Source organism: Pectinophora gossypiella, chromosome 1 (assembly GCF_024362695.1).
Source record: "Pectinophora gossypiella chromosome 1, ilPecGoss1.1, whole genome shotgun sequence".
NCBI lineage: Eukaryota > Metazoa > Arthropoda > Insecta > Lepidoptera > Gelechiidae > Pectinophora > Pectinophora gossypiella.
This window is the reverse complement of record NC_065404.1, coordinates 12,354,394-12,378,309: the sequence shown is the minus strand read 5'-3', so window position 1 is coordinate 12,378,309 and position 23,916 is coordinate 12,354,394. Positions and strand designations below refer to the sequence as shown.

The following is a 23,916-nucleotide window of genomic DNA, read 5'->3' as shown; positions in this document are numbered from 1 at the left end:
TCACAGTAGGTACATTAGAGTAATAGCTCGAAATGACACATGAATTAATTTGGCAACATTACGAAGGCCGCCGAGAAAGCATCCGGCTGACCCGGCCGCGACCGCGACGTTGGCGCCATCCGGGTCACCCGGGGGGGAGGGAGGACGACGGGGGACGGGGTGGCACACGCCATGTGCGGGTCAGGGTATCCAACAGGATAGGTCAGGATCTTGACAACAGCCAGACAAGCAATCGTTTCCCAAGTAGTTAAATGAAAAGCGAAAATACAATTATCATGAATCACCAACCTTCAAGTTCACGATTGCTCATCAAAACTACAATTAACTCCCATCAAATTCATATTCAAAGAATTAAGTGTTCACCGATACGATGTTGAATGAAAGAACGCGAAATTACAGTAGAAAAGTGTCGGGGTAGGAGATTAATGTTCGCGTGTGAGCACGTGGGGTGTACGGGGTGGCGAGAGTGGCGAGACCCGACAATGGCGGCGGCAGTCATTGCAACTTCGACCGCGGGGGAAGCAACGTGCACCAAGAAACTAGTCATTAGTGCAGTGGGCAACCTAGTCACGAGTACAACATGGAGCGGACACCGTCCAGTGCGTCGGAAGGGTCCTTCTGGACGACCATAGAGCTGCTTGCGGACCGCGGCCGGCGCCGACACTCCGCCGCCGACGCCGATGACTTCATCGGCATCGACCTTCCCATCAGGAGAGCGTCAACGCTCAGGTGCTTATAGGCATAATTAGTGTCCTTATTTGATAAAGACAAACTTATTTTATGCTATACGCATAAACGCATGGTTACATTTTATACCGTTAGTGCACTTTATATTTTCTTGACACCAAGACTTATCTACCCAATCCCACTTTAAACAGTAAATTATAATACTTAAAATAATTAAAAGAAAAGCTTCGAAAAAAGAAAACATCGCACCTACGCTGTATCAACCTAGTTCTGCATTTTAACAACCAAAACCCATAAAAAGCTTCAATTTTATGAACAAATAGATCAAACTGTTTACTTGTTTACTTTAGACTTTTGTTTTTTCCTCTTATCTGTCTATACAGAGAGTATATCGTAAATCTTTTGATGAAACAACATCGACTCGTTTACAATCTTTGTGTAAGTACTTTAATTCAGTTCAAAGTGCTAACAGAAATAGCTCATGTGACTTCGGCCATTTGGCGTCATTCGCACTCCTGTATATTGGTTTAAAGATAAACATAATGACTGTGCCGACTGTAACTGCGAGTTCTGGAGATAATAAATTGATTGTATAATGTTTACATTTTGTTCTTCGTCATTTTTAAACCACTTGCATAGGTACTTGTCACTTTATGATTTTCACGAAATATGAAAACTTTGCGTCATAAGCTTATCAGTTGTCGAGTTTGAGGAAATAATTATATAAGCATTAAATTTATGTCAAATTTACATGGAAATGATAAAGTTTTCCTGCTTATTTTTAAAAAAATCTGTAATATTTTGCTAAATAATTTTATAATAGATAAACTTTTTGGGTACCTATTTGAAATGGGTCAATCTGTTTGCTCTCAAATAAACATGTTCTAAGAAAACATACATTTTTACTGCCAAAGTAACAGACGTCAGTTTATGCAGCTTTTGGAGGTTCCGTAATTGAAAATGCTAAAACCGTATGTTTCTAAACTCGTCATATCTTTTCTTTCGTCTTTATAGTTTACGATATTTTAACCCAGTAGTCGGTCGGTCGGTCATCGACACAACTACATACTTATTTATAAATTTTCTCATCACTAATTTAAGAGCCACGCCTTTGTCGGTGTAGCATCGTCCATGCTACATTTTAGGGAAAAATAGAGCAGTGATTTCCCTCTAGCCTTCTGCCCCGCAATATTCTGTCTGACGCGAGTGGGATGGCGCCCAGAGTAGTTTATTTCAAAGCCGTACTAAGGACTTCTATCCTCCGCCTATGAATAATACTGACAGTTACTGCTGCCCTCTGTCAGTTCCCAGGTTACAGTCCCTGTGACTCGCCTCTTCCGTCCTGCATTGCCGCACCGATGGCTCCCATCTCCGCCTCTGCAACCGTTGAGGTCTTCACCCGTATCCCCGGGCAAGGGCTCTACGTAATACCTCGTAGGTCTGGGTCCCTATCCGAACTCAGCCACCATCTTACTCCAGCGTACTTAAGTAAGAGGCGCCCACCCCCGCGGCAAGGACGCCCCGAACAGGAATTACCCCAGTGGAGGGCAGAGAAGTTGGGTCTGTCTTCCCTGGGGCCGGGTTAATGGTCTTGTATGACACCAAAACCAAACCAGAATTTCTTCTAGGCGACTAAAATATGAATATTTAAATATTGAAGCCTTTAATCGTCTACATACTCGTACCTATCACGTGAAATATGGAACCACAGCAAGCCTGTCTAGCACGCTTATATTCGTTTTTGAAACACACTTTAGAGGGCCGCTTAATTTTATTACTCTGGCTTGCAAAGTTTATTGCCTAGCAACCCGAAGTTTTATTTTAACGATGTAACGTAGTTCACACCGGGTAATAACTAACAAACTACCCTTCGGTAAAGGTCGTCGACCTCTCTGAATAAATTGGTTTCGTGCACGACTGTGTCCTTGTAACTATTATGTGAAATGCGAATTCTATTATCCGATGATACACGGATATGTAGTCATGGAAGGATATTTATTGCTTGATACGAGCAGTAAGGGAAGCGACAATAATTTATTTACTTATATACGTTTACATAAACATGACGTAGCTTCTTGGCGTGACTTATTGTAGATTTGCTTTTGATATTGTTGATTTATTATACCTACTAACGTTTATACTATCTTACCTATATTACGTCTAAACAATTATCCCAAAAGTTAAGGAAAATGAGACAAGAACGTAATTTTTATCATAAATAACATGTTATTGGCATTAATTTTCTTAGAACTATTATCTGTTTTGCCTATCATTCGGTATTTATCTGGAAAATTGGTGAGTAACATTGAAATGATTACATGTTGAATTGTTTACCAGTCTATAAGAGCAGACATCGCCGACTGAATAGATTCGTTGTGCGAGCCAAGGCCGACAGTTTAGTACGGCGGATTTCAGAGACGAATCTAGAATTTGATACGATACCTATAGGTAATCTGTTACCCAGCAAGCGTGGTCTAGTGGTTAGAGCGTTACGCTCACGATCTGGAGGTCCGGGTTCGATTCCCGATGGGGACATTGTCTAAATTACTTTGTGAGATTGTCCTCTGTTTGGTAAGGCCTGAATCACTAGATTGTCTGAAAAAGTAAGATGATACCGTGCTTCGTAAGGCATGTTAAGGCGTTGGTCCCGGCTATTAGTCTAAATAACTTTGTGACTCTATTCTTTGTTTGGTACGGACTTTTCAGGCTTGAATCACCAAATTGTCTGTAAAAGTTCGATGATTCCGTGCTTCGGAAGGCATATTAAGGCGTTGGTCCCGGCTATTAGCCGTAACCAACGGCTTAACAACGGCCAACCCGCAGTGGAGCAGCGTGGTTGAATATGCTCCATACCTCCTCCGTTTGATTGAGGGGAGGCCTGTGCCTAGCAGTAGGACGTACATACGCTGTTTATGTTTTATGTATGTTTTTTTGACGTGAGATCTATTAAGTAAGTCAGATAAGTGATACAAAAGGCGGCCACGTATATAACACTTTCCGAGGCAAATTTACAATGCGGCATATCAAAAATGAGACAATTTATTCTATCTATACCCTGACTACGGCCCTTCATACTATGATGCACAAATTGTATAATCTCGGATGACGCCGATACTACTGTTAGAATGACGAACGTTCTCTATAAATAGAGGCCTAACTTTATTGCACATTTTCTATTATTATCGGGATTGCGAGTTACGTATTAGCATAAGCGTAGTTCCATAAATTATCTCGTGTGTTAGACAATGAACGTATTTATAATAGCAGCTAAAAGTTGAAAGTACGTAACCTAGATTTTATAAGTTTTTATGCGTAGCCGGAGACGAAAAGAATAAATTTTGAATGTTATCTGTTCCTATCGCATTGGTCTAACAGAGAGCTCGGTGAGGCGTGGGAACATTGTTCATCTTGTGATGGATGTACCTCAGAGTATCCGAATTGGGATATAGCCGTCAGCTTATGTTATGTTATACTGTTATCATCTTAAACATTTTAATTGAAATCGTCTTGGGAGTTTCGCCAAGTTGAAAGTGATTTCTAAAAGCAACAGTGATATTAGGTTAACACGTCACCTTCATTGTCGAAATCACTTTATAAGACTGTCCTTTGTTTGTTAAGGATTTTGCAGACTTGAATCGCCTGATTGTCCGAAAAAGTAAGATGATTCCGTACTTCGGAGGGTATGTTAAATCCGTTGGTCCCGGCTATTAGCCGTAAGCAACGGTTTAACAACGGCCAACCCGCAGTGGAGCAGCGTGGTGGAGTATGCTCTATACCCCCTCCGGTTGATTGAGGGGAGGTCTGAGCCCAGCAGTAGGACGTAAATAGGCTGTTTGATGTTATATGTCACCTAATCAATCCCACGTATTTTTATCACTGTCTGCGTCGTTTTTTGTAATCGTTTACAATTTAGCTAAGGCGCCTGGTTCACTTTGGCACACTCACACACAATAACACGACACACTATCAATATCTATGGGATGGGCAGAATCACCAACATGGTAACTCGCAGTGACCAAAAAAAATATTATCAAAACCTCAAGTATAATATAAATAGGTATATTTTCAATGTGCATTTTCAATATCACGCGTACAATATACATTTTATAGGCGCATAGAGATCACTCGAACTACATACGCAGCGCTATAAATATTTATAAGTAACTCAGCAGCCCGTATAACTGTCGGTAATAAAACAAAAAGCCGATATTTTTAAAACCAAAGTCATGACGTCACCGATACTGAAATATTTCAGACGCTCCAGTTAACTGAATGCTCTGTGATGTAAAGAAGATTATCTTCAATTGATTTCATATAAATAACGATGACTTTCAGTGTAATTTTACCAATAATGATTAATGAATGCGGTCAGCGGTGAAGGGAAACATCGTGAGGAAACCCACATACTTACCCGAAATGTATTTTCGGAGGTATTTGACCTAACCTGCATTGGGCTGGTTTTCCCTTCGCGGGTTGGAAGGTCAGACAAACAGTCGCTGCTGTAAAAAACCGGACCTGTCAAATCTTCAGGTTAGGTAAGCGGTCCCTGTGAAAAGCGGGATAATGCTAGGGAGATGATGATGATGAATGCGGTCAGCTGCGAAATCCCTTACATGTCTTTTGTCCTCACCAACATGATGGATCATGAACAAGGAACACTTTATGGTCGACATCCAATTGAGGGCTTAGATAAGCAGCTGAAATTTTTATTTTTTTTATCTACATCACCCTATTTAATACAGTAAACCGGAGACAAGAAACTCGATACCGACTCCGCCGGCGTGGTCGACGATTTCCCTCATTCAGCGCTTATCGCTATTAATCCCCTGGAGTCGATTTTTTTTAGGTAGCCTGGATTGTCCCACTGCTGGGCAAAGGTCTCCCCTCTGAGCGTCCATTTTTTTTCCTAAAGTCCATTAATTCTTTCAAATATTATCCTCTCAGACGACGACGCCCTGAGCCGAGGTTCGCCCAACGGCTCACCCTCTGGCCTGTTTTCTTAAATGTCGTACCGAGTGAGAGCCCTCAGCGCCATTTGTCCGGCCAAGTAGTTAATGCCATTTGCGGCAAATCTACAATAACTCTCGTCAAAAAAAAAGGCTAGCTAGAAAGACTTGATGAGAGTGGGTGAAGCGAAAATGGTGTATCAGGATCGTAGTAAGTGAAATTCCGTGGTCTCTGCCTACTCCAACGGGAAATAGACGTGATCCTCTGTCATCATCATCATCAGCCCATTAACGTCCCCACTGCTGGGGCACTTGCCTTCCCTATGGATGGATAGGGAGATCGGGCCTTAAACCATCACGCGGGCCCAGTTCGGATTGATGGTTATTAACGACTGCTAATGCAACCGGGACCAACGGCTTAACGTGCCTTCCGAAGCACGGAGGAGCTCGAGATGAAAACTTTTTTTGTGGTCACCCATCCTATGACCGGCCATTGCGAAAGTTGCGTAACTTCAACAATCGCAGACCGAGCGCGTTTACCACTGCGCCACCGAGCTCCTCGCGCCACCGTGACCTCTGTATGTGCATGTTTTGAATCCTTATGTGGATATTCTTAGGATATTACTATTATGTATGATGTATTTTATTTATTTCAATACCTGTCTTGTATGTGTACTTATGTATAGTCTATTATTTATTATTATAGTTCTTTAGATTATGGTTAGGTATATTTTTAGTATATATGGATTATATTAAATTGAGTATTTATTAATATATGTACGTATAGTATAGAATATTTATTATATTAACTTTAGTTTTACTTTTAGGTATTTATTTATTTATTTTTTGTTGCACCATCCCGCATCCAAGTTGTAAATGTTTGTCTCCTTTTGTTGGTTGCCTGGAAGAAATTGCTCTAGAGCAATAAGGCCGCCCAAATTGTACTGTATTCATGTGTTATGTCTGATTGTTGAAATTTTAGTTCTGTGCAATAAAGTATATTTGATTTGATTTGATTTGATTAATACTGTATATCATAAGACCAAAATATACGTCTTTAATAAGAAATGAGAAAGGCGTATTGTTTACTACAGTCGACAACCATGACGTAAATGCTGTGGGCGTGTCTCATGTCGTCTTGCGTGATTAGTATCCGCGTGCTTGATCATTATGTGCGCCTTAATTAAGTAATTAATCAGTGTTATTTCCTCCTTAACGAACGTACGAGTAACAGTAAACATTATTACGTTATTTATAAATAGAAAATACATAGGATAATCTATCAGAAGATGAACTGAGTACCACCGAACTTTATGTAATTAGAAAATGTGCGTAGGTATATTAAAAGGATTATTATTAAAGTTTAATTGAGTAATTATAATAATAGTACTTAGTAATAACAAAAATCAAGTGTGACAAATCTCTCAAATTCAAATTCCACCATTGACTCGTCATTTTCATCGACTTTTTTCCTCAAACCTACAAAACCTACTTACCTTTTTTTACTTTTTCTCTACCTTTTTATATCCCACCACCACACCATATCGTGATGTAATTTGATAAGAAACTTTAGGTACTATCTCACACCGAACCAAGCGTAACGAAAACCAAGCATTATGTTTAAAATGTACCTTACTTCTGTACTTCCTTTCTACAGAGATAGCACTTGCCACTTCCATCCGATTTCAATTTGTTTACTTCGTGAAAGCTTTTAGTGAAATTGATACAATTTGACTTTACTCTCTCGGATGCTTCTTGAAATTTAACGGCTTGGAAAAGAAACACTCTAAAAGGAAATTACGTAAATTGCTTGACTCATAAGTTTTTTTTAAGTGAGGGAAAAAACAAAATCATAAGTTCCACACAACTTACAATCTCGGTCGTGAACGGTAACTGAGTAATATTTTTATGACTTTCATTGTAGGGTATAGATAAATTATAAAATGCTAATCTAGAAATAGAAGCCAGTCTAACATGATCAAAACTCAATCTCATTTTTATTTTTCGACTTATTTTCGAATTTTATTTATGGATTAATTAACAATGAAAACGACATTTGTTTGAGCGTTTTTATTGATGACGTCACAGGACAGTATTTCCATACAAACTCCAAGGGAAACTTTCGTTTTGACGTTTCGTAAAAAGTATCTCTCTTGACTAGGTTGTCAAATATAATATTATTAGTTTATTTTGTTTTATTTATTTTATTTTATTTTTATTTTATTAAACTTCATTAATTATAAAATAATAAGGCATTTAGTAGGTAAGTACCACAACCGGCTGCATGTTGTTGTGTTACAAGTTGCAATTTTTTTTTTTTTATAATATTATAATATTCTTTATTTTAGACCTTATGCCCGTATACTATTAGTACAAAAGACATACTTACACATTTTAACTTTATGTGTCCAGGTTATATACATTTGGTAAGTACCTAAATGCATTGATAAGGTAAATAACAACGTCAATAACAAACCGATAGATAATTATTTCACTTTTACCTCTCTATATATGAGTAATCGTTAAACTGAAGTAGTTACTTTACCCAAAGAAATAAAATGTAAACCCCCTTTTAAATAATTAAATATCATTTGTGATGAAATGCATATTATATTGCAAACAAATATTACATGCGCGTTGCATGTTTAATATTGAGTATTGTTTGATGTTAAGATCTGGTCAATATCTGCTCTATATTATTTACAAATTGCTCTATAAACCGTTTTACCCATTGCTGCAATAAAATATTGATTCTATAGGATCGTGAATATGAAAATGTTAGTTTATATATACGTGTAAAATAATGTAATGTTGGCTATACTTAGTGTTATAAGTAGGTTCGTAAAACTTCTACGCACTTATAAGGAATTACGTCCTCCTCAACTTGATAATAATATAAGTATATATTCATCATATTATGAACTGAGGGGTTATACCACATTAAAGCAAGTCATTTAAAAATGCAATATTGTAATTTGACACTTGCGCATATAAAAGTGCGCTGTGCAAACAAATGTCAAATAGCAATATTGCATTATTAGGTGAATAGATTTCATGTGGCCTCTTTAACACCCCTGGTTATCTTAACTGCCCATCGTCATAGGGTATTTGACAGGGTCAAAGATATATTATAACATGCTAATATAAAAATAGAAGCCAGTCTAAGATGACCAAAAATCAATCTCGTTTTACTTTTCGACTTATTTTCGAATTTTATTTATTAATAAGTAAGTAAAATGAGTACGATGTTTGACCACTTTTATTGATGACGTCACAGGACAGTATTTCCATACTAACTCCAAAGAAAACTTTCGGTTTCGGTTTCGTAAAAAGTATCTTATTTGACTAGGTTACAAGTAAACTTTTGTAAGTTTGCTGCGAGCCTTCTCACACTGAAAGACTAACGTTTGTTGCTTATTGATATGTGTGAAAAACAATTTATCATCTACAAAACAGAACATGATTTGTTTTTAACTTATTTTGTACCCAAAAGTAGGTATGTCATGTCTATAAATATGTAAATTAAATATAAAAGTTTAGAAGCATGTCGCATTATCTCATTTGATAAAGAATCACTGTCTCACTAAAGGTGCTCCCTCACTGGGAGTGTTCGCCTGTAATGTAACATGTATGATTCGATTTTGAGCATTACTTTACAAGACTGCTTATAGTAGCGGTTTTCAACCCTCAATGATGCAATTCTCGGACGCTATATGAATACCGCAGAATATCAGCAGCATCGTGACTCAGCTTATGCTGACTAAGGTCCATTTATTGAGGCCATCCACCACCGCCACATGACTATAATGCGACCAACATTTTACTTTTTTAATCATTTTACGTTTATATTATGTCATGTTGTTTATGTATATTTTTTTCTGATGTTTTTGTGTTGTTAATGTGGCGTCATGTAATAATTAATACATTCTTTTTCTTCTTTCTGTATTACATAGGCATTCTCCTCGTAGATCGTATACCAAATGTCGAAATTCGGCAACGCACTAAAGTCAAAGATGTAGGTATACGAATCACTAGGCTTAAGTAGGCTTAAGTGGAGATGGGCTGGGCACTTGGCAAGACGGGGAAGACAACAGGTGGACTAAAGTTGTTACTGAATGGTGGCCAAGGGATGGTATGCGATATCGAGGCAGACCACCAGCCCGGTGGTCGGATGATATTGTGGGATACGCCGGAAAGCAATGAGACTTGCACAGACCGGAAAGGGTGGCGTAAAAGAGGGGAGGCCTATATCCAGCAGTGGGTGGATACAGGCTGAGTAGATAGATAGTATTACAAGCGGAGACTCTCGTTGAGGAAGCACCTCTAATGACAAATATGTCAAAATAATATACCTAAATACTTATTATTGTAACCGTACATGTGTGACCTCATGATTGCTGTTTACAAAAGTCGCAACCCCAAGATAGTCAGCTAGACCCTCGAATTCACTTACGAATGATCACGTGTCGTTGGCTCGGAGACAACTGGCTAGAGACAACCCCATCTGCCGTGTCATCGTGTTTGCTTGAAATGGATGCCTACAGTTATTTCCTTATCAAATGTTTTGTCACCCATAGCAAACATCCGAACTTTCTAGTTTAGGCACTTAAACTAATTTGGCGCGCATTTGACCGCATTCTTATCTACATGATAACATTAATAATATGTTTAGGAACTAGTGAATGTCAGAGCCTCATTTAGAAGTTACGTAAGTTATATCTTTAAATATTTGCAAAAAAGACAAGAGACTAAGTACCTACTCATTATTTGCTGCATAGTTATGGACTTCCATAGAGGAAAACGGACCTCCGCGGGCCGGGGACTTCCGATGCTGTGGTACTAACCCGAACCATAGACAGCGGCAGGTTGTTCCAGCCGTTATAAGTAGGTGGACCTACTAACATAAGCCTAGTATTTTTATACATAAACTCTCACGTCCATTTCCCACTTAAAATTTACTATATGCAAATACTCGGATATAATTATAAAAACTATACTTAATAAAAAAAATGCTCCCATACATCCTAGTAGCTGCCATGGGAACCCCAGTAAACGATTAAACAATTCAAGGGGAAAATGCCCTTTTTACCATCAATCAATTAATAGGTTAGGCGAATGTGACAGGTGGCTCCACGAATCTTAAAAAATCTCACTGAAAAAGTACTTGTACTTACTGTAAAATTCATAACTACTAACACTCACTCTTGACATCCTCAGAAATGAGTTAATTATTCAAAACGCGCCAAGTATTATATAATACATTTTTTTAAATTAATTTATGCTCGTATTTGTAAAATAATAGCGAAAATCGAGCGGAGTTATGGAATAATTCCTAAATCACGTATGGCATTCGCGGTAACATCCTCCAGTCACGAAAATTAAAGGAGACTGCTCAAATAACTTATAATATTTTAACAGATATTCAAAATTCAAAAATATTTGTTTTTCAAAATTGGCTTACAAAGTTAGCGCTCTTTGAACGTCAAAAAATAAATTACATATTATGTAACTAGCTGTAAACCTACTACCACATCGGAATCTGTAACGCTGAGGGAAAGAGGTGGCTAGAAAACCTCCCAGCACAGGGCCCTAGTCCTACTGTTTCATGTTTTTCTTTCTTTTTTTTTTTAAATCCGTTTGTATTACATAATTTATATACTTAAATACAATGGTATTCCAATTGCAGTCGCCTATTATTTTAGGGCTCATTGCACGGTTTACTGACAGAGTATGTCAGCTTATCTACAACTTTTCTTCCTCATCTTCTTCTCTCCTGTTAATTATATGTGAGCACAAACCACTAGTCGACACCAGTCCCGACGGACTGTCAGGGTTATTATTGAGCCGCCAAAGACCCCTGACATGGCTCAAGAACGACTACATACTTACTAAAGTGAAAAAATAGTAATCGGGACCGACTGCTTAACGTGCCTTCCGAAGCATGGAATCATATTCTCATTTATGGTGACCACACTGGGGACACAAAGTGATTTTTCAGACGTGTCTCCACCAGGAATCGAAGCCACTCATCATCTGGCTGATATGATACTATACTGATATTAGACACTTAATATACTCGCTCCTTGTTCGAGACGGTTAACAGTGTAGTCTACGTCTTATGCTTCAGCATCGCAAAAATCTCAAACAAGGAGCTTCGTATAATTGAGTTGAGATAGAACTTCACTTACAGGTAAGTTTGTTTAATCTCGTAATTATTCGGCACGTATACTATGTAGACTGTATATTAGCGGGTAGTAGTAAAGTGTGTTTATTAATGAACCATAATGAATAGAGTTAAAGTAAATTGGAGTGTCGTCAATCATTGGATTGTCCTTACTCCTTAGCGGGTTACAGTTACATAACGTAGGTAACGTGTTTCTTTATTCTATGGTCCACGACATAAGCTTCATATTCGGCCACCAACAAATTAAAATAAAATCAAACTCGGGAAGTGACCTAGGTTAAGGTCGTGATATTGTAAATAAAATTTATTTAAGTGTTTTAAAATAACACTTGCGTTAATAAATATTTGTCAGATTGGAATCCTCATGCGAGTCACCCTTGACACACAAAACTCTGACTGAACAAATTCTTGAGACAGATACCTACTTTAAATAAAGATCTTACTTATGTATGGTGCATATTGAGTACTGACTTTAGGTCTCTTTAAAAAAAAAGGTTTAGGTTAGACACTCTTGTACTCAGATATACCGCGATATACAATTGATACATCACATCACTAATTTAAGAGCCACGCTTTTGTCGGTTTATTATTCTCCATGCTACTCTTTTAGGGAAAATAGGGCAGTGGTTTCCCTCTTGCCATCCGCCCCGTACTCTGTATGACGCGAGTGGGATGGCGCCCAGAGTAGTCCATTTCAAAGTCGTACTAGGACTCCTGTGCTCCGCCTCACAGTTGGCACATACCCGGCATGGAAAATATATCAAATCATCCGTGTACATTACAGTTGTTAAAAATAAAGGTTCTTACGTAAACACTGCATACGAGTATTTCTATTCGAAACGACTACGCCAACTACAAAACAAAAGAATTTCAAATCTAGACCTTTGCAGACTCATAAAAAACCCAAATAACACCCGCGACCACATGAGTATGGCACCTTATACGAAATTCGGTACATGTGGTGTTTGGTGGGGGTGGTGCCATACCGTGCCAGGACCATCGTATACCGCGATAAAGGTCTCAACTATGACACGGGGCTCGTAGCGTCAAAACTAGTAAACTTTACGGCGGTAGACATCCAGACATTGCCCGCCACGACGAACCGGGAACAACACGCGCCTACGCAGCGGTAAGTGAAGTGAACATTTCGTACTTTAAGTACAGTTTTACAGCACTGTTATGTAACTGACACCTTAGAGTTGTAGGTAGGTACTTAAGTTCGATCGCAGAAAACGGCAAGCGGTGAGCTAGGTGGTGCGAGAATGCATGTTTAATGTCCTAGACGAACAGACAACCACTTGTGGGATTGTATTTGATTTGTAAGTGTGTAGTTTCTGTAATCTTGACCTACATTTCACCTTGACACTCGTAGGCAGCTAACATTTATTTCATTTAAAAACATACCCGCATGTACAACATACCCACATTACCTAACCTGTATTGGGCTGGTTTTCCCTTCGCGAGTTTACGCGGGTACAGGCAGTCGCTTCTGTAAAAATCCGGACCTGTCAAATCTTCAGGTTACGTAAGCGGGCGCTGTGAAAAACGGGGTAATGCTAGGGAGATGATGATGATGAAAAATATACCCCCATGTTAAGTTACGTCCATTTTTCCAATTTCAGTCTGGCTCATAATATGAACGTAATTTGGGGATTAAACCGATCAGGCCCTTAGGGTTTTGTGGGTTGGGCAGAGCTTCAAGTATTCAAAAGGCAGGTTGCAGCCCCTTTTGATAGAAGTCCTAAGATCAGCTCATTGTCCATTATATATTTTTTTAATTTATTTGAACCATAAAATTATACATTTTTGCACATAACATTCTCTCGCCAAACTGACACCAGTTTGTTGGCGAGTACGCTCTAGCAATGTTTGATTATACTATGTATGTGTGTGAATGTGAGTGTGTAATGGTCTACTATGTTAGCACTTTCGAGGACAGAACGTTTAATGACGTTCCAATTCCAAAGTGTCATACTATCTGTTATGAACCATCAATGACCCATGGTCTCTGCCCATGAAAGGGTTAGAAAGGACACAATCCCTCTGCCGGTTTTTACGACATCCCTGGAAATATTAATAACCCTAAGGTTTCTATGTTTTTTTTATTTACTCCCATTCCAGCATAGAAATAGCGTAGTAAGCACCTACCTACATAAGTTTTAAGTCTAATGTTTGTGTATTGTTGTTGTGTTTGGCGTCGTTTTATAATATACAGGGTGTTAGTGACATGGTAACGAATACTCAGAGGGATGATTCAGACCATGATTCTGAGTTATTATCAAGTGGAATTTTCCGTCGCAAAATTCATGTAAATTTTTTAGTTTTTCTTAATTATTTTCAATTCTATACTTTTGCGATGGAAAATTCCACTTGATATTAACTCAGAATAATCAGCTGAATCATCCCTCTCAGTATTCGTTACGATGTCACTTACACCCCATACAAGTACATACAGTAGCCATACAAGTAGGTATGGGTGTTAGTGACACTGTAACGAATACTGAAGGGGATGATTCAGACCATGATTCTGAGTCGATATCAAGTGAAATTTCCTGTCGGAGAAGTCATGAAAATTTTAGAGCTTATTTAAAGTATTTTCCGTTCCATACTTTTGCGACGGAAAATTCCACTTCATATCAACTCAGAATTATGGCCTGAATCATCCCTCAAAGTTTTCGTTACGATGTCACTAACACCCTGTATAATTTATTTCTACTTAAATAACTTTTTCTTAAGGTTTTTAACAACATGATATTTTCCTCAGCTTCGCGCATCCCCATGTGCGGGCGCGGCTGGAGAAGCACATGGGCACGAACCTGGTGCGGCTGACGGACAAGAGCTACATGAGCGACCTCGAGGACCGCATCCGGGAGGTCAACGAGGAGCACCTCAACAAGAGGATCACCACTAGAGTGGTGAGTGTATATGCTGCTTAATATAACTCTGTTCAAAAACGTGACAGCTACACAGCCACTGTTACTATCATCTGTCAAGATGTTGTGGCCAGTGATGATGATGATTATGCGTGGCTAGGGATGGGCAGTGCCAACGATAGATAGTGAAAACAATTATTTACTATTTAATCTACAGTTAGATCAACTGTATCTGCCGTGTATTCTCCTTTATTTATTAGTAGGATAAATACAATACAAGATAGGACAATAGGAAGCACAAATACACCCGAACACATGCAATAAAACAAACCTTTCAGACGAACAAGCGAAAATATACAGATACTTACAAAAGAAAATACAGTTTTTTCATTCAACCCAGATTAAAATAACATTCTTAACGTTGTCACGAACCCTTGAAATCTTTAAAATACTACTCCTAACTAAACTTTCTTAAACCTCTATAACATCTAAGTAAGTAATCCATTTTATTTATGAATTTAAAATAAGCAACAAATAATATGATAAATGTAAAAAAAAAAAACATTTTTTAAACAACAAAAAACATGTTTTTTCCCTAGAATAACAAACTAATCCATCTAGAGTTTACACTTTGCAAAATACTAACTGATTCAAAAGGAATAAGTAGTAAATTTTCTTTGCTGGAAAACGTATCATTCGGATTGAACTGACAATCATTCTTCGTCAATTTTACGCTTCATTTCCCTGACGCATTAATAGCATCCCCGATCGAGTTTCTCGTAATTATACGATGATAACCCTATTGTTTCATTTTCACGTCTGTTATCGGACTTTATACGCTTTTCAAATCAAGTTTTCAGTGTTTACTGCTTCAAACTCAAACCCAAAGAAAGGGTATTATGTATATTACGACATTAGGAAGTCTCTATGTCATCCAAGCATTTGATGCGTCTTAAAATAGTTGTACCATTTCACCTTTCGTTTCGACAACTCGTCATTTTTATCGCCTCGAAATTTCAGTCATTTGCATTTTATTATTTTCCTTCCATTTTACGAGGGAAGAAATGACTGTCTGAATGGCACTTTTAATACTGTAAGTAACTTGAACTGGAATTTCATTTCGTCTGAGTGATGTAATCTACCGATTCAATGAGCCGTCTCGTAACTTCCAATTCTGAAGATCACGAGTTCGTGACAAGGGCAAATATGATTCTTGAAAGGTTAGGTCAAGGGTTGTAGGTTTAGTACCAACTGATTTATATGCACTAAGAAACAGGCAATACTTACTTAGCATGTTTCATACAAAATTTAAGACGACAAATGTGATTGTGGCAATTTGTACTAGTAGGTAGAGTGTGCCGAGTTTTCATTGATTTTATGCCTTGTTAACCGGTAGACCACAAATACTTATAACTCCAAAATATAAGTCCTTCAAAATGAACTGTCTGAGGATTTACTTACGTATGTTTCTCTGTGCAATTGTGTCATGAAATTTATTAGTCTTTCATCATTATTGGTGCCGATCGTGCGTTATAAAGAAAAAGAAAGAAAGTATTTATTTTTTATTTATCTAGATCAACATGCAGAAACATTATTTCATAAGGATTTTATTTCCTCATTTGCCTTTTGCTATTATTGCTCAAATATCTGTATTCATAAATCACCCCTTGTCAAAGTTAAATCATTCAGATCATTTCAGTAAAGGATATCGATCGGCCAACTAGCCTTAGTCTACCTAATTGAGAATGCAATAAATAATAGAGTAGAATAGAAATTGTTTATTATGAAAGGATGCCACACACAAAAACTAATCAATAACATCACTTAAAAATGTTCACAAAACTATTACAAAAAGCGTAGAAAATGTTCATTAGAATGATCATAAGGTGGTGGTGGACGTCCTGAGATAAAAGGGCCTCAGCACAAGTTGCGGCGTGACCCACCACGCTGGTATTACGTGGACTCTGCTGGGTGAGGCACGAAAGTCTTTATGTACTGTAATAAGTACCTATTTTCTGTACCGCCATGTCTGAAATAAGTACTGCCCGTATGGTCGCAGTGTTATAACATTTACCTAATACCATACATTTAATATTTCCCACTATTTATACTGAATAGATAACCTTACGATATCATCCAAGTCTTCTTATCTATTGACCGGTGAGAAAATGCATATAAGTATAACGGGGTTTACCCTCCTTTCTATCAGTTATGATCAGTTATAATTACCTACTTACATAATATTTCCTCAACCTACATTTCTTTTTTTAGACATGATTTTCTCTGGATACGTTACTTACGTTTAATGTAGTAGTAGTAGTACTAAATGTAGTAGATCCACTACATTTAAGTAACGTTCATTTAGAAAAAAAATCTTGATTTGACGCATAATTCACGTTACAATACAAACTTATTTATTGCACGAACACAACAAAGTAACAACATAAACTTACGACTATATCCCAATTAAAGTAGTCCTACATTCATCGCAAGATGAACTAAATACCCACCTCTTACAAAGTAACAATTGCATATATACATACCTCTATAAGCTCCTAGGGTCTTAATAACCGAATGTTAGCGATTTTTGAACAGTTTAAAAGTACATGTTTATGAAAGAAATATATTATTCCTCCAGATGGACGAGATGGAGCGTCTAAAGCGGCTGATCCTCGTGGGCAAGACGCCACTGAAGGAGTGTCCCCCGGAACTGTACCACCACCCGGTCTTCGTCTTCTGGAGGATGGTCAACAAGGAAGTTGCGAGAGCGTCTAAAAAGCGAGCAGACGCTTATTACAGGAAACTCAAGGCCTCACAGAAGATTGACCAGGTAATTTATTCTTCTCTCCTGTGGGTTGGGAAATTAATGACTGACCTCATCAATAAATTTATTTAGTCACAAACATAAGTCACGTTCGTATAACTATGGGGAGGGGTGGAAGAACCACAAACATCAAGAGCAGCAACTTCGAATATTTCATCTTAAGAAGTAAATTATGAACCGAGAGGTGACAGGACCTAGCACCCAGATACCGACCCGGCCAGCGTGGCGACAATTTACCTCATTCAGCGCTTATCGCTATCGATCCACTAGTGTCGATTAATTCTTTCAAATATTATCCTCTCAGACGATACCCTGAGCCGAGGTTTCCAATTAAAACTACTACTAACAAGAAATCCAGCTAGGTTTTCCTTTCTACACTGTTTTTTTTTGCAAATTTTTATTACAAATTTGCAGAATTTTGAACTTCAACTGTCATTTAGAATTTCACCTGTATTACAGAGTTTTTCACAAAAGAGAACTAAAACTATAAAGTTACATGAAACTAGCATAGCCCAAAACTATTTCCATTAAATGTAGATAACATGACATTTACCAAATACTTCCGCGAAGAAAATCCTTGAAACAAAACTTGATCATGTTCTCTTGTTTACTTCCTTTTACAAAGTTACAAACGACTACCAACGAACGTCATACCAACCTACAAACGACTAGATATAAGAATGTTTCAGTATTGATTATTACCAGCTCCTTAACATCACCGTCATCAAATCATTACAGCTCGAATTCAAACTCAAATGATTATATTTTTTTTACTACGTCATTTCTAGATATTGTTGGTATATTATTTGAATGAAGAATCAGCATCATCAGCCGTACGACGCCCACTGCTGGGCATAGGCCTCCCCCAAGAATCTCCACTGAATGAAGAATATATATAGCAATTATTATTTTTTAATTTTGATCACCATATCCAACACAAGGTTACGGTAGTTTCCATTGAGCTAGGCAGAGACCGCAGAGTCCACCTGCTACGATACGATCCTCACACCACATTTGCTTCTAGTCAGATCAAAGTTCTCAAAAATCCTTAATTCCTCGCCAAATTACGGAAAACGATGTGGCAACACTGACATATAATTTTCCTTGCTCCACTCACATGAAACTCCTCTGCAGTTTATGGAGGAAGACGTGGAAGAGGAGCCGGAGGAGGACGCCGGGGAGAAGCTGACGTCCGAACAGCAGCTCGCGAGGTGTAGGGCAGAGATCGAGGAGCAGAAGCTAATGGACATCGAGCGCGGAGTGCGCTTCACTGATGAGCAGTACGCGCAACTCAAATACGAGACCGCCGATATCAAGCAGCTCAAGAATCTTACTGTAAGTCTTCTTATGCCATACATAGGATTAGGTTCGTCTAAAGGTTCAAAGCACAGGGGGGTTTCACAGTTCTGTTACACGCTGTTCTATAGGAAACAATCATCATCACTAATTTAAGAGCTACACCGGACCTCTCAAATCTTCAGGTTAGGTAAGCGGACCCTGTGAAAAACGGGATAATGCTAGGGACCTCCCTAGCATCATCACCTGATGATGATGACTCTTGTCAGTATAGCAGCTCTATAAATATAGGGTAGCGGTTTCCCTCTTGCTTTCCGTCCTGTAGTACTCTGTCTGATGCGAGTGGGTTGGCGCCCAGAGTAGTCTATTTCAAAGCCGTAGGTACCTACTAGGACTCCTGTCCTCCGCCTCTGTACTAACAGTTACTGCTGCCCTCTATCAGGTTCCAGGTTACAGTTCCTGTGACTTGCCTCTTGCATTGCATTGCCGTACCGATGGCTCCCATCTCCGCCTCTGAACCGTTGAGGTCTCCACACGTATCCCTGGGCAAGGGTTCTACGTTACACCCCGTAGGTCTGGGATGGCGGCTGACTTCGGATAGGTGATAGTAAACAATACAGTGTACTCAATTCCGGTCTAGAGGACGCGCAACTTTTTTCTCATTAAACTGTAGTATATAATATGTAATATTGCTAATATTACCGCGAGCATATCGCGACTTTTGCATACTTGCACAATTTCATCGCCATAATATAAGTTATCTAAGTACCTAATCCAACACGTCACTGCTAAGCTATACTTCTAGGTGAATAGATAAGGCTAAAATCAACCTTCAAGACACGTGTTCAGTACATATCCACTCGAAATCTGGATGCGTCGAATTATTATATCAGCACATATTACTATCAATAGAGTCGCCTTATGAACTCGTTATTAGTTTAGAAACATCGAGTAGGTTTATTGATAATAGAGATGTGCATTGGATACTGTTATTTTATATTCCTTTAATACGAGTATCCCAAAAAGAATATTTTTTTTGTAATAACATAAAATACATAAACTATATACTGTTGACGACAGGTCGACATGGCAATCGGGGCATGACGTGAGCCGCGGAGGCGGGGTCGCCTCGCACACCCGCACAGTCCCCGCGGCGGCGTCTTAGTCTTAGTGTCGCACGAGTCCGTATCGACCGCGTTTATCGATTATAATCTCGCTCACATAATTTATTGAATTAGAAATTAACATTAACACAAAAGAAAAACAATAGATTTAAAAGAAATCTAATCTAAATATGTATGGTCAATCAAAATTATAAATATAGCAAGTATATTTTACATATAATTGAAAACTAAGAATAATATTTTAGAAATAAAATTAACGTTAGATGATTCAGCTGAATAAATATTAACTTAAATGAAAACGTGGTATTATTAATTTATTCACATTTTGTTACATACATAATAAAAATATATCGATATTGAAAACGTCACGTCACTAGAGAATTGCCATGTCGACCTGTCGTCTACTATACCACCAATAGGCATAGGCGTCCATTCTACTTACCTGCTTCATTGCTTCCTAATTAACAGAATGAATGAGTCACTATCTGTATTGTACCTAGCCGAATTGTACCACTTGATCGTAGCTGAAGTAGTTCATATTTTGTTCAAACAAAATAACGGCTACCTATTACACAAAATCATCCCTGCTACTTAGTATGTGTCCATCACTAAAAGATAATACCGAGTCCTGGTTTTGTTTACATAGACGTGGAGCTCGTGGCAAGCCGGTTGTAACCGCCTGCCGACCAGCTTCGTCTAACCTTTGGCACAGTTCGTCCAATCATTAACATCTGTTGGGTTTACGCGTGCAGTATGTACGTGAGGCGCACGCGCAAATCATGTCATTGGAATACTGCACAGTCACGCCGATGATAAATACTAACACATAGCTAGGATCCGAAGTTCTTTGAAATGAGAGAAACTATGTATGTAACTTTGTACAGTATACTATTGTATAGTATAGAATACTGTTTTTGCTAACATTGCGAGAAACATATTTGGCAGGAATCGACTTATAACACGTCCTTACACGTATACCGACACCCTAAAGCTTTGTTTCAAAGCAGACAAACGTCTGTGGAATCTAAATCACATTAAAAGTAGTAACATAGTTAGTAGCTAATAACTACACTACTCCTTCTTCAGTACTTATTAATAAATGCCATGTCAGTGCGGCTCAGTAATAACCTTGACACCGGGGTTAATGAGGTTGGTATTCCACCTCACAATCCACACGATAAGAAGATGAAGAAGTATTACTAAAATATTGACTTTGTTTACACAAAAAACAATGTTCACATCATAGGTACGACTGGGTACGGCGACTTGTTGACAGCTCGAATCTTATGTTTATTACCAATTTAAATTATCGTGTCAGTAGAAAATGAACTGTCGAAGAGTCATTTCATATGAGCACAACGACCGCAGAGGTCGTTTTTAAGAATAAGAATAAGAATAAAATAAATTTATTGCCAGTAACAATTTACATTAGCTATATAAACTAAGTACTTAATTATGAATATTGCGAATACGGGCAAAAGGAAATGGCTCAGCTTGTTTTCACGGAGATTTGGTCATTTACATGTGCATTATCAGGTTACTACCTATATTATTATCTAATATGATTATTCATTTCATTAATTCCGTTTAGTCGCTTTACAGGTGCAATGACCGGAGGCACGGAATAACGGACGATAGTCGTTGTAACGAGACCTTATTACTTAGATACCAAGCGAACACCCGATAAATAATGATTAACAGGCGCAAATCTTTAAAGTGACTGTAATCACCCTAATGGTCTGCATACACACTTCGATCCACATTAGGTTCGACGATATTTACCAGTGCAAGCCGGTCCCTTATCATAGTTTACCAGTAACCGGATTACACTGGTTAGATCGTGGACATTAATCGAGTTAATTAACTTTAAGATAAGTATAGACCTCGCGACTACCCTGCGACACTATGATGATCTCGAGGTTTAGGTAGAAACACGTCACATTACCGGGAAGGTTATTCTTTATAGTCACGTAGACCACTTAAGCTTATATACACAGAACCGGATAACCGGAACAAGTGGGCTGAGGCGCGGGATTTTATTTGCATCTATGCAGTCTGCAAAGTGACGCTCATGTAATACATAAACGGCCTATATACGTCCCACTGCTGGGCACAGGCCTCCCCTCAATCAACCGGAGGGGGTATGGAGCATACCAATGCGGGTTGGAGTTGCTTATGTAATATTTAAATAAAATTCAGGTTGACGAGATTCGTTAAACACTCAAACCTAACAATATTATATAGGTACCTAATTTAATTATGTATTGTTTTAAGTTTTGCCGTTTACGTAAGATAGTAATAATTACCTTGTAATAAGTATTATACTAATGATGCACTTAAGGACACAGACCAATTTGTTTAAACTTTTGTTTAAAAATATTTGTGGTAATAACTTCATTATCTTTTATGTTATGACTATGACAATGGCCTAGTCGTAAATGTAAATAAGTATACACAATATTGACAATGAAAAATACTTAAGTCTCATAAAAAGGATTGTTCTATCCGTTCAAATGTTTGTGTTCATTTCAGAGACACGTTCACATCACACCAACATTTTGATTAAGCAAAGCGAAGTACCAATTAAGTACGTAGTACAATAGCGAGTCTTGAACAGACACCAAATATTTATACTCTAATTTGCATTTCTCCGAGTTGATTACAGGGTAAAAAGGCCCGAGCGAAACCGAGTTTAATAGCTACTAAATATAAGGTTCAATCCATTCATACACTAGAGTATCTGCTCGTAGCATGTCTAAACCTATTTCATGACCTACTTTCTTGGTTTTTTCTTATTGGACGAGCAAAGGAGCACCGACTTCGTAGTATTTTTGTTGTTACTTCAGCCAGTTACGGCCCGGTCAGTTAAGTAACATATATAAGGAAAGCTCGCTTCGCTTTAAAGCGCTCTAAATCGGTTAGAGATGGTAAGTGCTCAGAGGCTGTGGAGTGCTTGCTTTTGAACTATTTCAAAACACATTAGATTCGGCTTTGTCCGACCAAGTAGTTAATGCCTTCTGAGGTAAACCTGCAATAAGATACAAAAAAAAACGAAATATAGGGTTCGGTTAGGTTAGCCATATTCGTCGATAACTTTACCAACCCCGAGGAATGATTCGAAACTCGTTTCTAATCATAATAAATTAGCAACCCACAGATGAATGTTTATATTAGGTGTAAGACATATCTTTTGGTGTAGAAATCCGGCCAAGTATTGAATGTCATCTGCGGCAAATCTACAATAAGTCACGTCAAAAACGTCGACACGTAGAAAATAGATAAACACACATAACAGTATTTAATATTCGTACACTACATGGTTGAGTCACGGACCTTTATTGTGCAATGCAATACATTATTTAATTACTTAGATCTGTATTTACCACTCTAGAACGAATAAATATATTTCATTTCTATCAACACGCAAGTCGTCAAGAAAAATGTTATTTCCACAGAAATACTGATTGTATCGTTATTCTTTACAGACAGTGGAGGAACTGTACGCGATGGCCGACAAGATCATCGGGACGAAACGTCTCTAACCGTTTATTTCCTTTAGTTACTAAGTTTTACATAATTATCGTTCCAACTAATTTGTCCAGTAAGTTGAAAGTTTTTGGTTGCCGTCCAGTGACAGGTCCGTTTTCGTTTAAAAACGTAGCATTATTAAACTTGTAACATAATTGTAAAGTTGATAACTGTAAATGTAGGTAAGCAACATGTTTTTGTATTAAATGTCCCAAAAATAGATGTGTGTTTTCATTGCCTTGTTCTGTGATAGTAATATAGAATATGTGCTATTTTTGTTCAAAGCTCCGTGTACTTGCTTAATCTTATTTGCACACAAGTAAGTATGTACGGACATGAGCACTGAGTACTAACTCAGTGCATAAGTATACATAACGTACATAAACTGTCTATATACGTCCCACTGCTGGGCACAGGCCTCCCCTCAATCAACCGGAGGGGGTAAGGAGCATAC

The 23,916-nt window shown here is 38.1% G+C and overlaps 1 protein-coding gene across 1 annotated transcript; it reads left to right on the top strand.

Annotated features, from left to right (window-relative positions):
- Positions 1-520: 520 nt before the first annotated feature.
- Positions 521-23,664, top strand: LOC126366672 (uncharacterized). The gene is made up of 5 exons (XM_050009906.1): positions 521-729; positions 14,582-14,732; positions 17,329-17,520; positions 18,649-18,849; positions 23,420-23,664. Exons 1-5 carry the CDS (start codon positions 581-583, stop codon positions 23,474-23,476), a joined length of 750 nt encoding a protein of 249 aa, XP_049865863.1. The 5' UTR covers positions 521-580; the 3' UTR covers positions 23,477-23,664.
- The last annotated feature ends 252 nt before the right edge of the window (positions 23,665-23,916 follow it).

Coding starts and splice junctions, on each gene's coding strand:
- LOC126366672 (XM_050009906.1), top strand. CDS start 581: ATGGAGCGGACACCGTCCAGTGCGTCGGAAGGGTCCTTCTGGACGACC. Junction 730..14,581: donor AGGAGAGCGTCAACGCTCAG/GTGCTTATAGGC, acceptor TATTTTCCTCAG/CTTCGCGCATCCCCATGTGC. Junction 18,850..23,419: donor AGCAGCTCAAGAATCTTACT/GTAAGTCTTCTT, acceptor TATTCTTTACAG/ACAGTGGAGGAACTGTACGC.